This window comes from Mus musculus, chromosome 13 (assembly GCF_000001635.26).
Source record: "Mus musculus strain C57BL/6J chromosome 13, GRCm38.p6 C57BL/6J".
Lineage (NCBI taxonomy): Eukaryota > Metazoa > Chordata > Mammalia > Rodentia > Muridae > Mus > Mus musculus.
In genome coordinates, this window is record NC_000079.6 from 17,641,628 (window position 1) to 17,659,229 (window position 17,602).

General features: G+C 39.0%; 1 protein-coding gene across 2 annotated transcripts in view; it reads right to left on the bottom strand.

Annotated features, from left to right (window-relative positions):
• Positions 1-17,602, bottom strand: part of Sugct (succinyl-CoA glutarate-CoA transferase) — an 837,324-nt gene that overhangs the window by 784,156 nt on the left and 35,566 nt on the right. For both annotated transcript variants that reach the window (NM_138654.3, XM_011244290.3), the window contains exon 6: positions 3,154-3,274. In NM_138654.3, the coding sequence (NP_619595.3) occupies positions 3,154-3,274 (121 nt within the window). The remainder of the gene's footprint in view (positions 1-3,153; positions 3,275-17,602) is intronic.

The window sequence follows — 17,602 nt, forward strand, 5'->3', positions numbered from 1 at the left end:
GAGCTAAAGAGTAAATCTAAACCCTGGGCTATGTTCTCTGACTTGAGCCCTTAGCATCCCTTGCCAGGTTCTTTCCTCCAGAGGAATCATGCACCGTGCAGTGGAAATTGAGAAGACACTAATGATGGAAATTATCCAAATCAAAATTGCATTTTCCAAGTCACCTCCTTCCCTAAGCCCCCAACTCCAAAGTCAGTTCTATTAAAGGATATTCACTGTTCCCACCAAAACTTTAATCTAGTCAAATAATGGAATGTTTGTCCTGCCAGAAGGAAAGAGCAAAGGAGAGGACAAATAGAAGAAAAGAAATATTTTTAAGTGTGGAAAGGATTCATGCTGCTTTTTTTTTTATTATTAAAAACATGTTCCAAAGACACAACTTTACATTGTTAAAAGAGGTACCTTTGTAGGTCGAAAAGTACAAAGAGGTATGGGAAATCATTAAAAAATCATTTTTAAATGATTTCGATAATTTAAATTTTAATAAATTTAAATTGTTTTAAATTATTTTCTATAGTTTAATTTTGAAAAGTTGGGGGTGGAACTATTTTTCTGAGACAAAGTTTCTCTGTGTAGCCCTTGCTGTCCTGAAACTTGCTCTGTAGACTAGGCTAACCTCAAACTCAGAGATCAGATCCATCTGCATTTGCCTCCTGAGATTAAATTTAGATTTAATCCTAAAATTTAAGGCATGACCTATCACCATCCAGCTAACTTTTAATTTTTAATATAGTAAGAACACAATTGCTTAAAGTCTTCCATTTAAAAAATATAAATATGTACCTTCATAGATTTGCCCTACTCAGTGGTTCACAGAGAACACTGCAGTTTTTGCTAAAAGTAACTGCTGGTGAACAATAGCTTTTTAAACACTGCCCCCTACTGTCCACATTCAGCTTCCTCAGAAATAATAAGACAGAAATAAAAATTATCAGGCCCTTCCACCTTTGAAATCAATTTAACATTTTTGTTCAGCACACTAGATTTCACAGACTGGAGCAATTTCAACGACACAGTTGTGTGTTTCATTAAAGCAAATCCCAGGCATTCGAACATTACTTTCTTCAGTCATACAGCCCACCCAAACAGAGGAGAATTGGACTCACAATAAGTAACAACATTGGGGAACATCAGGAAAGATAAGAATCTCCAGGGTGACATGTGCAACCTTAGACTATCAGAGTAAGGTTCGCTTTTAAAAATTAAAAAAAAAATGCTAGGAAGAATGACAAACTGCTACGAAAGAGATGAACCTTGCTTCCCACCCACACAGCCTCACAACTCACAGATGATGATGACTTCTGCTTCCAAAGAATCCGTTGACTAGACCTTCTGACTAGCTGCTCTCCTCCTCACTTCTACGGTGCAAATATGATTAACAGCAAATGAAAGAGAGCAGTCAAAACAAATCTCAGAGAGAGGTGCTCAGTGTCCTATAGTCACAAAGTGTGTGTTAGTCCTTCTGGTGACCAGTTTTTGCCAACATGACCCAAGCTAAGTCATATGGGAATTGGGAACCCCAGTTGAGATAATATCCTCACCAGATTGGCCTGTGGGCAAGCCTCTGGTGCATTTTCTTGATGACTGAGGTAAGTGGGCCCATCTAGATGATGAACTACAAGATCTAAGATGAAATGAACCCTTTACACCTCAAAATGTTCAGGGTGTTTCATTACAGCAATCAAAAGCCTAAGGCAGCACTTCAGAATGACTGTCATAAGTATGGAAGGTAATGAATTGCTTAATAGTGCACCAAGAAACCTAGGTTTACAGTAATTTACAAAATAACAAGTTTCATGATATAATTTTCATATATTTATTAATTTTGATATTTACCCATAGTACAATTTCCTACCCCTTCCTGACAATACCATTCTTCTTTCCAAAGAGCCTCTCCTATGCTTTCATAATGTTAATACTCTAGATCATATACGAGAGAAAACATGCAATATTTGTCTATCTGAGTCTTATTTTGTTTAACATAATGATCTCTACTTTCATCCATTTTCCTCTAATTGACATGATTTCTTTCTTCTTTATAGTTAATTAAAACTTAATTGTGTCCCTACACTACATTTTCTTTATTCATGTGTCATTTGTTCATAGTCAACCTGTGTTGATTTCAGAGCACTGTTATTATGAATAGCACAGTAATAAGCACTATGAGATAGCTCTAGCTTATGCTGACTTTGATCCATTTTGGCATATATCCACCTGGATCATATGTTATTCCCAATTTAAATTTTTTGAGATACCATCCTTAGTGATTTCCATAGTAGCCACAAAAATTCGTATTCTCATCAAAAGTGTACGAGAGTTGCCCTTCCCCCCTCATCCCCACCAAATGTCCTGCTGCTTGTTTTCTTAACAATAGGCATTCTTGCTGGGAGACCCAGAAGCTCAATGTAAGTTTGATTTTCACTTCTGTGGTGGATAAGAATATTTAACATTTTTAATGTAAGAAGCTTGGGTTTTAAAGCTATTTACTATTTAATAGTTGTATAACCTCATGTCCCTCAGCCATCCAGGATTTGGTACAAATATTACTCTAAAGACTGTCAGGAGGTGGTGATGAAGGAAAATATAGAATGATGAGAGAGTTGGGATTTTTCTCCATACTGCCTGTCCCCTTTCCTCCTGAGTCTCCTATCCCGACCTCTAAAACCATGTGATCCACACATTTTCCTCTTAGCTGACAACTATGAGATCATATGGTTTTTCTCCACGGCCTTTTCTTCACTAAATCACACAGTTTGAAGCCATTATGGTAGCACACACACACTTGTAAGCCTAGCACTCAGGAAATGGAGAAAAGTGGATCATGAATTCAAGATCATCTTCAACTACAGCAAAGATGTTTCAGGGCCAGCATGGACTATGTAAAACTCTGGGGGGAAAAAAAACCTACAGAATTTGAGAATTGGGGGAGGAGATATTTCAATAATAACTGAAGGCCTAAAAATCCCTTTGACCTTTACTATAGTTAGGTATAAATGTAAATTTGCCAATTCAGAAAAGAAACACAAATATCCAATAAATCTATGAAACTGTTCAATTTAGGTCAAAGGTCCTTAATAATTCTGTTCAGCAGTCTCTGAGGCTTGGGAAGAAGTGATGGGTTTCTTATAGAAGGACAGTTCAGGGTTGAAATACCTGTGATGGAGCAGTAGATGATGTGAGGAGCAATCTTATCTATATCTTCATATCCTAGGCCCATCTCAGAAAGTTTCCCAGGAACATAGTTTTCCACAAACACATCACAAATGGCTGCAAGCTGAAGAAAGAGGTAAAAATTAATCAGATTTTTTTGAGGTACTGCCAAACCTTTAACAACTCTTCCCACATAATAGAATTTTAACTTCAATTTCAATTCTCACATTGGAAGAATCCAGAAAATTTTTTCAGGATAAATAAAGTATGTTTATGTATACATAAAAGATCTGATCAATTACTTGAACTGCTACTGTCAAGAAAACCATGGTTATAATGTTTTGTAAATGTATACTATTAAATAGATTTTGTACCCTGCAAATATAAGAAACATTTACTAAACATGGTCTGTCTAAATATAGGCTCAAAAGAATAAAATAAAACGTAAATATATAAAATTCTGTGTTAAACTGTATTTTGTTCTGATTTTCAACAACTGAAGGGATGCATCTTAGCAAGCATCTCAAGTAGAGACCCTGTCATCCTTTGAAGCTCTAGAAATAAAAGCACCATTCAAGTACGTGACCTCTCTGGAGACACTACTCCAGAGCAGGGACTTATTTTCCTTACTCTTTAGAGGTCTGAAGGTGAAACATAAGCATCAGCTGAAATGAGTGAGGATTTCATGAATAACAAGCGTCACAATGTATGAAGTTTACTCAAGAAGGATCAAAGAAAAGAAAGGACCAATCAAAGAAAACATGTGGTGGAACTTATAGCTCCAGCTGCATATGTAGCAGAGGATGGCCTAGTCGGTCATCAATGGCAGGAGAGGCCTTACGTCCTGTCAAAGTTCTATGCCCCAGTATAGTGGAATGCCAGAGCCAGGAATAGGAGTGGGTGGGTTGGGAACAGGGGGAGGTGGGAGGAGATAGGGGATTTTCAGAGGGGAAACTAGGAAAGGGGATAACATTTGAAATGTAAATAAAGAAAATAGCTAGTAAAAAAAAAGAATAAATTGTAGGATAGGAAGATGGAAAATAGGACTTCATTACTCAAATAAAAACTGCAGTTCCATGAGAACTGCCTTTCTTTCTTTTGAGGACAGATATTCCTGTGTCCCAACCACCTTCCATCTTTTATTTCCACTATATTCTACCTCTATCATGTTCCAATCTCTCCCAGTATTCATGTACTGAGGACTAAGCCTCCAAAACAGGACCCTTTGGAACCACATTCAAAATATATTCAAATAATAACAAATAAAGACAGAGAAGATGCAGGTGTGCAACTGAAATATCACACTATAAAAGTATCCTTTCCAAATCCCAAGTTAAGTTGATAAACTTCTCGTATGGGCGAGTGATACAGCATACTCCAAGTATATTATTCTAATGCTATGATTAAATACTCTGAGCAAAATCAACCTAGTGGAGGAAATTGTTTCTTTGGATTACACTTCCAGGTATAATCTATCATATCATTAAGGGAAGTAGAGCAGGAAATCAAGCAGAAACCATGGAGGAAAGATGCTGTAACTTGAATTTTTCAAAGTCTTCTTTTAATGATGGTTCTTAAACATTTTAACCTCCCTTCTATCCCACCACCCACCAAAGGTAGTGGAAAAGAAAGGATACAGGGGAAGTAAACCTATTTAGAAATGATTCTTTGGAAAAAAATCCCATCTGCATTGTCAGGAAACCAGCAGTTCAGTTCACGGGTCAGCAGCTGCAGCTCAATCCACTCACAAACATTTCCTGGATATACCAGCAGTCCAGTTCAGTAATGTTGTTTTAGTAGCAGTGGTGACACGACTTAGCAGGAGCAGCTAGGCCCTGGTCAAATGGCATGAGTCAGCAGAAGGGATTCAGGCAACCAGGAGTACCAGACGTCCTCGGCTGTGCCTTCTCTCGATGAAATGAAGATCAGCAGAGACTCGAAACCAACGAGCAATGCACAGCTAGCTCTACCAGCAAGCCCATCTCACAGTTGATTGAGTTCTATTTATACTCCTCCAAACATCACTTGTCCTCCAGGGGTCTTGCCTCAGCACATGTATTGCCTCAGCATGTGAGTCTGTCTCAGCTGATGTCACTCTGCCAATTGGCCTTAGTCTGCAGAAGCAGCAAGAAACCACAGCACACCACCAGTTTTTTGGAGTGTTTCTTTCTATGGAGTCCCAACAATTGGAACTCAACTATACACTGTAAGGTAGACCAATACATGTATGTCATTAGCAAAGCATTCTTTCTCCTGTGTCTGCTTCAGTGAAACATTTCTTCCTGAGACTGCCTTAGTGCAACATCCTTTCAAACATCCTTTTACCTATGTCCAGTTGAGCTAAAAATGCCTTCACATGTCTGCTTTATCAAAATATCATCCAACACAACTGACTTTCCAAAGAACCCTTAAGATGGTTACTGACTTACTCTCTGGCTCATGCCCAGATAACGTTTTTATACAGCCCAGAACCACATGCCTAGGGATGGTACCACTCACACTGGAAAGGGCCCTCTCACATCAATTGTGAAGACAACTTCTCATAGACATGGCAACGGGCCGATCTGATCTAGGCAATTCCTCAATTGAGGTTCTCTCTTCCGAGATGACTCTTGGTTGCATTGAGTTGACAACAAATACTAATACCACACTAGATGAGCCTTGATATAAGAGCATTTATTAATGTTGATGATATTAAAATATCTAACAAATATTTTATAGGAGAATGGAAAGGAAATGTTGCTATTAAATATAATAGACACTTTAGCTACATCTTAGTTTATTATACAAATTTTGTTGATCTAGTACTTAAAAATCATTCCTGCAGATACTATAGAAAAAATACTATATCAAGTATATATAGGCAGTTATATTGATGTCTACTGCATTTGTACTATATAATAATTGACATAGTGTCTTAATTATGTAAATGTCATTAAATAATTTTCTATTTAAAACCTTATGGGAGGAGCAAAGGGATGAGTCAGTGATTAAGAGCAGTCTGCTGCACTTCTAGAAGACCCAAGTTCAGTTGCCAGCATCCACATGAAAGTTACAGTAGCAGCGGAATTCAAGACTTTTTCTGGCTTCTACAGGCAGCTCATATATATGGTGGATGAACAAACAGGCAGGCAAGAAACCAGTACACACAAAATAATAGACAATAAGCATTATTTTTTTTAAATCTATGGAGGAATCCCAAAAAACCCCAACAACTTGAGTTTGATACCCAAAGCCTACATGGAAGAAGAAGATAACTGACTCTCACAAGTGATTCTCTAATATCTAATATGTTCTGTGGCACTAACATACCCACATACATTTAAACACACAATTATTAAATGGAATAATCAAAACTGTTTGGCCATGTTTTTAATGAAGGGATTTTTTTCTGTTATATACATCCTGACATACACAATATATCCTAATCAACAGTTTTCCGTTGCTCAAATCCTCCCAGCTCCTCCACACATCTTTTCTTCCTCAGATCCACTCCCCTTCTCTTTTCCTTCAGAAAAGAGCATGCCTCCAAGACACAACAACCAAACAGAATGAAACAAGATGCAATAAAACAAAGCAAAAAGCCCTCAAATTAAGGCTAGACAAGACAACCCAATGAAAAACTGTCCCAAGAACAGGAAAAAGAGTCAGAGACACACTCACTCCCTTGTGGTTCTGCATTCTACTTTCTCCCTTCGGGTGTCCAGGTGCTGTACATTGGAAAAGAAAGGATGAAGTAGAGCCCAGAATAGTTGGGACAGCAGGATAGGGGTGGGAGGCTTAGTTCCTCCATCCCCTCTGACTCCTACAGTCCCACTCTTCAATGGGTTTCTATGAAATCCAAGGGGAGGGACCCAAAGGAAACTTCCAACTTAGATTTCCTCTTTCTACATAATGTCTGACTGTGGGTCTCTAAACCTATTCCCATCTGCTGCTGGAAAAGCCTCTCTGATAACTGGAAAAGGCACTAATTTATGAGTATAGTAGAATATCATTAGAAATCATTTCACTGATTGTTTTTACCGGTCCTATTTGGTTTTACCCTAGGTCTCTAAGCTAACATGTCTCTGGTTTCTGGCCATACAGACATTACAGGGCATGGGATCCCTCTCCTGGCATGGGCCTTAAGTTAAACCAGACATTGGTTGGCCACTTCCACAAGTTCTGTGCTACCATTGCCCCAGCACATCTTTCAAGCAGGACAGATAATATAGGTCAAGAGTTTCGTAACTGAGTTGGCATCAGGATTCTCTTTCCATAGCCTGCAGAATAAAATCATAGGGATAAGTCTCCATGCAGGCACAAGCTAGACCTCTCCACATTCAACAAACTGTGTAAATGTTGTCCTCAGCAATGGGGTTCCACTGTCAGATTTTTGCTCTCTCCAAGTATTATCCTGAGTTGTTTAGTGATTGTCTTAGTTAGGGTTTCTATTGCCGTGAAGAGACAGTATGACCACAGCAACTCTTATAAATGACAACATTTAATTGGGGCTGGCTTATAGATTCAGAGTTTCAGTCCATTATCATCAAAGTGGGAACATGGCAGCTTCTAGGAAGGAATGGCACAGAAGGAACTGAAAGTTCTGCATCTTGTTCTGAAGGCAAACAGAAGACCAACTCCTCAGGCAGCTAAGAGGAGGGTCTCGAAGACCACCCCCACAGTGACACACTTCATCCAACAAGGCCACACCTACTTCAACAAGGCCATTCCTAATAGTGCCACTCCCTAGGACAAGGATATTCAAACCACCACAGGGATCTCCATGGACACTCTTGGCCAACAACTCAACTGAATGCAACACAGTCCCATCACTTAGAAGCCTTGACTGACTACTAAAATTATTCAGTTCAGAGTCTATATCCTCACTAGGATCACTCTCATATATTCCAGGAAGTTTCAATGCACTAAATTTCCACACCAGCCCCCAAACAACCTCTAATTCTAGCTGTCTCTCCCTGAATTCTCCTCCTCCATCCCTTACCATCCCCATGTAACCCCCACCCCCAACTCCTCCACCCTGTTCCCATCTGTCCTTAGTCTACCCATAGTATTTTTCTTATTTCCATTTCCCGGGGACAACCATGAATCCTCTCTAGAGCTCTGCTCTTTACCTAACCTTCCTGGGTCTGTGGATCTTAGCTTATCATTTACTTAATAGACAATATCCACTTATAACTGAATACATACCTCATTTGTCTTTCTGGGTCTAGGTTACCTCAACTGGGATATGTGGTAGTTTGAATATGCTTTTCCCAGGGATTGTCACTGTTAAGAGGTGTGGCCTTGTTAGAATAGGCGTGACCTTGTAGGATAAAGTGTATCACTGTGGGGGTGGTCTTTGAGGTCCTCCTTTTAGCTGCCTGGGGATTCAGTCTTCTCCTGTTTGCCTTCGGAATAAGAGATAAAACTCTGAGCTTCTCCAGCACCACACCTGCCTAGATGCTGCTATGCTTCCCACCACAATAATAATGGACTGAACCTCTGAAGCTGCAAGCAAGTCCCAATTAAAAGTTGCCCTTTATAAGAGTGGCTATGGGGTCCCATTTGTCGATTCTTGATCTTACAGCACAGGCCATTGCTGTTCTCTTTAGGAATTTTTCCCCTGTGCCCATATCTTCGAGGGTTTTCCCCACTTTCTCCTCTATAAATTTCAGTGTCTCTGGTTTTATGTGGAGTTTTGTACAAGGAGATAAGAATGGATCAATTCTCAATCTTCTACATGATAACCGGTAGTTGTGCCAGCACCATTTGTTGAAAATGCAATCAAGCAATAATGAAGAACAATTTAGAAAAAACTAAACTGAATATCAACTGAAAGAAAAAGTTTACAAAGAAACATAGTCCAGTTTATCTTGGGGAACTGGTTTGGTTTGAGTAAGTACACAGCCAGAAAGCAGGAAGACCAACAGCAGACAGCAGGGGACACAGGAAATCTTCACCATATGTTCAATAGCATGCTATGATGCTATGGAGAGGAGAAAAACAGGGGAAGCCAAAGCATAGGCACATATGGTGACTAGAATAGTGAAGAGCAGCACCAGAAAACTCTCATCAAAGCACTTACAGGTACCATTTTTAAAAAGAGCCTGTATCAAAATGTTTAAAAATTAAAACTAAATGAATAAATTTTAAATGACCATTGTAGAACCTGATATTGTTATTTTGCTAAGTGCTCATTTTGTGAAACTGTCTTATAGATATTTGTTTATATCCATAGACCTAGACTGCTCTCAATTTTCATCAAAGATGCTTCATTTGCACTGGATAGCAGTCAATGGAGAGGTGTGTAACTAATCGCAGTGCTAAGGATTAAAGACTTGGTGTTCAGCTCTAAATGAGACACCAATTCCAACATTACCAAGGCTCTGGGAACATTTCAGAGAAGCCAGAAAGAAAGTAAGAGCCTGAGAATGGGGATGAAATCAAAATTTTTTAATTTAAAACAAAACAACAAAGACTCTTGCTGAGCCTCCAGTTTGGTGACCCCAGACTTTCTGTGAACTGAACAATTTGGAAACTCAGAGCCACTGTCACCAGAGTATACATTGCCATCAGACTACCTCTAAACTAGGGAAATAGAAAACATACAGGATTCAGTGATGTGGAAACTGTTGAGAGACAACATCTACAGTGGAACAAAGACTAGATTTTGAGGGGAGTGATAGTTGAAGTGGTAGTTACCATGGATTGGGCTTTGGTTTGGTTTGGTTTGGCTTGGTTTTTGAGGCAGGGCTTCATAATGCTATACTCTGTGGCCTGGAACTCTCTAAATACAAACCAGACAGGCCTCAATCTCAGAGATCTGCCTGCCTCTGCCTCCTAGATGATAGGGTAAAAGGCATTACCACCACACACAGCCTAAGAACTAGGGTTTTAAGTGGCACAGGAGACACAAGGAAAGACTCTTCTGAGAGAACTATCAAAAAAGAATTTACATTCTGATTTCCACATGCAAGAGAGCCCAAAAAATCCTGAGGCCGCAGAGACTGATGGCTTCCACTCTCATTATCATACACAGTACTGCATGGAGTCAGCTAGAGACAGTGGGATTTGAAACTACAGCTTTTCAACTTGGATACCTGTGCCAACAATTCACCTCATCAGTATTTTATTTTTATTTTTATTTGCTTATTTGTTTATTTATTCATTCTTTTATTTAATTTCTACTGTCGTATATATGCCTCAGTGTGTTGGTTGATTGGTTGGCTGGCTGGCTGGTTGGTTGGTTGGTTGGCTGGTTTGCTGGTTTACTGCTATTATGACTTAGAACTATTATTTGTGTTTATGCATCCTGGTTACTAGAAGGTACTCTTTACTGGATTATGCAGCAACATCTTATATGTGCCTCCCCAACTTATTCTTGCATCTTTTCTTCTTTTCCTCAACCTTACCCGCCTTTGTTTATACATCTTAATTGTAACCTTCCACAGCTTTAAAAATGTTAAAATTTTGTGGATCTTAACATTGTCCCAGTTTTCCCCTCCTGACGACTTTACCACATCCTTTTTGTCTTTTCCAGGTGAATCTAACATTTAACCTTACTCACTCCACTTCCTTTCTACTCCTGATCTTATTACTAAATTGGAAGTATACTCCTATACTGCCTGGGGTTATTTATCTCCAACAGTATTGAAATCAAAGGAGTCAATGTTGTGAACTGGCTAGTATGACAATTGAATGTGGTCATATCCAACATCTCTTATAACTCTCCCAGTTTGCTATGCACACTCCAGTGAAGTCTGCTTGGCAGGCTGAGAAGCCTGGAAGCACTCATGAGGCAGGGAGTTTCAAGGAAACTCAACCTCCTGGAACCAGGCATTCTCATAACCCTCATACCCTATCCCTGCAATAGTCTGGTGTATGGATCCACATGCTCTCTTTTAGTATTATTTTATTATAAGTGCCTTTAAAGATTGAATTCTGACATAAGTAAGCCTCCACCAGTGTTCCAACGTCTTAGAAAATGCTTGAAGCCAAAGAGATTGGAATTCAGTAGGAAATCAGTAAGAATGTTATCTATTCAGTAACATTCAAATTTACTGCTAGTAGAGAACGGTGAAACTAATTAGGCATTACAAAGAACAGAACTAGAATAGCTCAGGGCTAGTCTGCAGAGTGTTTACTTGGGACAATAGCCAGTCTTACCCAGACAAGGGACTGGCCTAGCGAATAGGTGGGTTTACCATGAAAGAGTTAGGGAATCCCCCTGAGTCAGGTTTCTTCACTAGAACTCCTGGTGGTGGGCTTAACAATAGACTAGCATTACACCTGGCTCCCTTCTTAGTGGTAAACAGCAGCAGCCTGGTCCCTGCCATCTTTTGATGTATACATTCCTTATGTTTCGTGTCACTATAACTCAGTGGATGTATTTCACCTGGTTTCTTATTATTCTTCTGTATGAAAAGTTTGATGCTCGACTTGACAAACTACATTCAGATTTTACACAATCTCTTGTGTTGCTTCTGTTTGTCATTCATTCGCCAACTCCTTGTCCACCTGCAACTAGAGACTCCTTCTATACAGACAGGAACCAAAATGGGTCTGCGGCACCAGTTAATACCTATTCAAGGAAAAACACAGAATTTACACTAGGCACCTTGAGCTCCTGGACTGAGAAATTATTTTCTGAACCACACATGCAACTCTACCATGTCCAAGTCCCACCAGAACTGTAGGACCCCAAATTTAGGGACCCCGCTCTAATCCAGGAACAGGAAGCACCCACGAACACAAAAATCCTCTCTTGTTGCAAGACGCATGAGGTTTATTTGGCAGATCTCTGGGCCGACACGTACCTCACGCAGGAGGCAGGGGAGTCGACCACGAGACTCGGAGGCTAGGGGCTTTTAAAGAAGCAAAAGGTTGGGAGTACAAGGAATTTTGACAAAAGGCACAGGATTGATTCATTAACAGAAAGATTACATGTCAGCAAAAAGGGGGCATCAGAGCTTTGTTCCGGTGGGCTTGGGACTTATCTAACAACCAGTTGATTTATGTGATTTTACTTGGCGCCAAGGGGTAATGGACAGACAGGAGGTTCCGGCCAGATGGTGTGGACTTTAGATAATGTAGCCCCATTTGTCCTTGAATACCTTTTCATCTTTATGGCCAAGATGTTCTTACGAATGCCTTAACAACAGCCCTGCCTTGGCCTGCCTGGGGGCTGTTCTGCTTTGTTCTCAGTCCCAGATCCCGGCCGTGGGCTCCTAAACAAGTTACAAAATTTCATCTTCCTTCAGAACATTGCAAATGCTTCAACTTTAGCTGAAAAGTAATAAACCAAAACAAAGAAATCCCAACCCAGTAACCTAAGAAACACAAAACCCAGGACATTATAACTCCACCAAAAATTAGTGTCTTAGCACTGTATAATATGACCAACTAAGAGAGAATTAGATGAAATCACTAACCGAGAAAAAAATAATTATAGGTATGTTCAATGGCATAAAAAGATGGAAGAAGTAAGGAAAGTGATACAGGGTGTGGAAGAGGAATCCAAGGAAAAGATAAAAATCCTGAAGAAAAGCAAGCCTAGATCACTGGAAATTAAAAAATAGTAGATCAAATACAAAAGAAAAAAATCATGGAAAGCCTCAGCAATAGAATGCATTTAGAAAGGACAGGCTATATGAGCTTGAACACGAGGTGGAGGACACCCTAACAAGGATGAAGGTAAAATTATAAAAAAGTGTGAGGGGTATTCCAAGGCATACACAACACAAAAGATCGAATCCATGCATAGAAAAAGAAGACTCTAGTTCTAAGGAAAAAGGAAAAATTAAGAACCATAATAAATTTCTCCCAATCTCCCATCTCTTTAGCAAAAGAAATGTCAATCCAGATATACAATAGGCAGTAAAACATCAGGCAGACAAGAGCAAAGAAATTCATAATCATAATATAATCAAAACACTGAACACACAGAACAAAGGGAGTAACTAAAAGCAGTAACACAGATGGACTGAGTCACAAATAAAGGCAGGCTCATGAGAATAATACTAAATTGGTCAACTGAAAATTTAAAGTCAGGGGTCTTGGAATGTTAGTTGTTTTGCTACTGAAATTTAAAAAAAAAAAAAAAAAACTGACCCAAACGACTATACCCAGAAACTCTCTCTGCCATAAATGAAGGAAAAATAAGAGCTTTCCTGTAATGAAGTTAGACTATAGAAATTTATACCACTAAGCCAACTCTACAGGAGATGGAGCTCTTCAAGATGAAGGGAAAGTAAAGGCCATAGGAAATAATCAGCAATGCTAGGGTAATAGCTAAACAAGAGAGGAAGAGAACATAAAAACAAAGACTGAAAACAATGAGCAAAAATGGCAGTAAACAACACATAGCTTTCAGCAACTATGAATATTAGCGGTCTTAATTTATCAATTAAAAAACACGGACTAGTAAATTGAATAAAAAAGCAGATATCAGCTATTTGTTGCCTCTAAGGAATGTACTGCATAACAATAGACACTCATTTCCTTAGGCTGGAAGGACAGAAAAAGGTATTCCAAGTAACTGGACCCAGGAAATGAGTGGGTGTCACTGTTATGATATCTGACAAAGCTATTAGGATAGCAACTAGGAAAAGATAAAGAATGTTGCTTCATACTGATCAACAAACCACTCCATCAAGAGGATATTGCAATTCTAAAGATATACATCCAAAGGTTAACCCAATTTTATTAAACTACTATTAGTGGATGTAAAGTCACAGACTAACACCCTACTCTCACCAACTAGACAGAACATCCTGTCATAAAACCCAAGCAGCTGGGCATACCTTAAAGGATTTTTCTTGACTGGATCCTTTGAGGTGGAAAGGCTCACCTTAAATCCAAATTATTTCAGTTCAGAAGACTTGCCCTAAATCTCAGCCAAATCTTCTATTGGCTGCTTTGGAAAAGGATATGGAAGAAGGAAGCTTTTGGGTTTTGCCTCATTCTTGCTGGAAGTTCATTCCTTCACTAGTATCAGAGCCTACTAATATCAGCTAAGACTTTGAGCCTTGAATACTGACTGAATTATTAGACTGTCAGAAGACAGCCACTATTAGACTATCAGTACCACAGCCTCTAAGATACTCCAATAGATAGATAGATAGATAGATAGATAGATAGATAGATCCTAGATAGATAGATAGATAGATAGATAGATAGATAGATAGATAGACAGATATGAAATGATATGATATATGATAAATGTTAATTCATATAGTAGATGATAGATAAGATATAAGACAAAGATGACAGATATAGATAGATATAATATGATCTGATAAGATACATAAATATAAATAGATATGGTATAAGATAGGTAGATATAGATGATAGATATGATAGATAAATACAGATAGATGACAGGTAAATGATAGCTGAATAGATAGATGATGGATAGATAGATAGATAGATAGATAGATAGATAGATAGATAGATAGATAGATGATGGATGGATAGATAGATAGATAGATAGATAGATAGATAGATAGATAAACAGGTAGGTGATTGATTCATTCTAAGAGTTCTGTTCCTGTAGAGAACCCTGTCTAATTTGCCATGCACCAAGTTGTGTAACAGATATCTATAGAATATTCCATCCAAATATTACAGAGTACACATTTTGTTTTCCTCAGCAGCCAAAGGAATTTTCTCTAAAATAGGACATATGTTAAAACACAAAGAAAATCTTTACTAATACTGTAAAATAACTAGTTGTAGTCTATCTAATACAATGAAATAAGACTACAGATGAGTGGTTCTCAACCTACCTAATGTAGTGACCCTTTAATGCAGTTCGTCATGTTATGGTGACCCCCAGCCATAAAATTATTTCATTTCTACTTATAACTGTAGTTTTGATACTATTACAAATCACAATGTAAATATCTAATATGCAGGATATCTAATATTTGACCTCCAAAGGGGCCATGGGCCACAAGTTGAGAGTTGCTGCTACAGATCAACAGCAAAAGAAACTCTAGTGCATAGTCAAACTAATGTAAAATAAACAACACAAGAAATCAAGAAGGTGTCTGCCATCAATGGGAGGAGAGGCCCTTGGTCCTGTGAAGGATCGATGCCCCAGTGTAGAGGAATGCCAGGATGGTGAGGTGGGTGGGTGGGGGGAGCACCCTCATAGAAGCAGGGGTAAGGGAGATGGGATAAGGGGTTTGCGGAGGGGAAACCAGGAAAGAGGTTAACACTTGAAATGTAAATAAATAAGATATCCAATTAAAAGAAGGAAAGAAATCAAGAAGGAAGATGAAAATAGAACCTATCCAAGTATTAGATAGAGAACAGAAGCTTGTACCTCTAGAGGGTCCAGAAGGTATGCCCTCCCTAATGGCGTAAGAGGAACACCAGCAAAGTGAAGCACTTTAGGACTGCTCGTCTCTTAATGCCCAACCTCACACAGGGATCTTCAGTTGCTCAACTGCATAACTTAGATGGAATGGGGCTACTTAGACCCTCAAATAGCAAAGGCCAAATGGCAGCCCTGAGTCAACAAAGGCAAGGTTAACATTTTTAGTGTAGTGAGCACTACAAGCAAAGTAGTGTTCATAATGGCCTCATTTGCATAGATCTTTGGCACTAGCTAATTAATTGTTAATACCCATGGTATTCCTAAAAGTGAAGTAGAAAAGAAGCCTACATTCTTGTTCAATTTGTAAAAGCAGAAAACATCCTAAGCAAAAGAACCAACACTACCCAGGATCACAGAAACAAAGACGGCCCTTCAAGCAAATTCCAGACATGAATCAGTTTAGAGACAAAACTCAAACAAACTAGAGGCTGGTTCTACTTGATGAAGGATCTGGCTTAGAACTTTAAAAAAAAAAAAAAAAAAAAGTACTAATGACTCTCCCATTCTTCCCCTGAAGGAGAGACTTCTGCTTGGGTAACCATACACTGGAGAAAATTAAATAATCAGGCCATTCAGGGCCTACTAGACACTAGATCTTAATTAGTCCTTGGAGACCCCCAACACTGTTGTAGCCCTCCGGTTAAAGTGGGACTTTATAAAGGTCAGATGATCAATGAAGTTATAACCAAAGTCTGAATTACAGCAGGTCCAGTGGGTTTCTGAACTCCCCTGAGTATATTTTCCCATTCCCAAATATATAACTGGGATAGATACACTTAGAAGTTTGTTGAATCTTCACATTCCCTGATCTGTGGAATGAGAGACATTATGATTAGAAAGGCCAAATGAAAGTCATTAACCTGCCTCAGAAAAATTAGTGAACCCAAAACATTTCACATCCCTGAAAATGATTACTCCACCGTTAAGGTCCTAAAAGAGGCAAGGGTGGTAGTTTCCACTACATATCCCTCTACCTCTGCTATTAGGCCTGTGCAGAAGATGGATATATCAGGGAGAATGGCAATTGATTATTGCAAATTTAATCAAGTACTGACTCCAATCAGCTGTTACATATTGATGTATGTTGGTTATAGGAGATGCAGTAGAGGGGCTCACCAAGATGCTAAGCCTTCATTTTCCAAAGGAACAGAGGGTTAATCATCTTGGAAAAGACTGACCCTCAGCTCAGCTAGCTCAGTCTAGTTATTTCTACTCAGTCATAGCACAAGGTTAATTGAGGCTGGTAATGGTTTTAACTATCAAAGTATCTTGCTTGCCCTTGCTGCCTAGAGAGAAGAAAACTCAGACAATTCTCAGTCCCTATTGACCACGGCTAGCCATAATCAGAAGTAAGAACTCCCAAGTTTGCCAGGAGTGTTCTAGGACCAAGGTTTACACAGCTATAAGCTGTATAAGTGCAGACTTTCCAGAGAGACAACATTTCTTCAAGGTTCAAACTGTCTCAAAACAAGTTCTCTGCCTCTACTGATTAAGTCAAACATGGCAAAGGCTTTGCTGAAATACTTCACTCAAAGCCAGACACAAAGACTTTACATTTCACTTAAAGCCAGAAATAAAGGACTTATTACACATGTCACTACAGTTATCAAGGAGTGGTTTCCTTGCCTGAACAGAGTTACCTACCTCCTGGTACCAGGAATGCAGGTCGTACAGATACTTCTATCATCATTCTGTCCATAAAGACTCCCAGAAGTAATGTTTATACCTGGCAATGCTAGTAGAATACCTTAACACTTCTACTTCAAGAATCCATTATGTATCCTTATGTCATATTGCTTGCCTTGGCTACAGGTTGTTATACTGCTCCATTACATTCATGGCATCATGTTATTTGATAAAGTGAACAGAAAATATCAACCATTCTGGACTCTTTGGTAAAGAGTCCATGAGAAGATGACAAATAAATGCATCAAAACTCAAGAGCTTTCTATCTCAGTAAAATGTCTAGGGTTTCAATGGTTTAAGACTGAGATATCCTTTCTAAGGTGAAGATTATGTACTTGCACCCTGCCCCTTCTACCACCAAGAAAGCACAGGGCTTAGTGGGCCTATTCTAGAGAAAATACA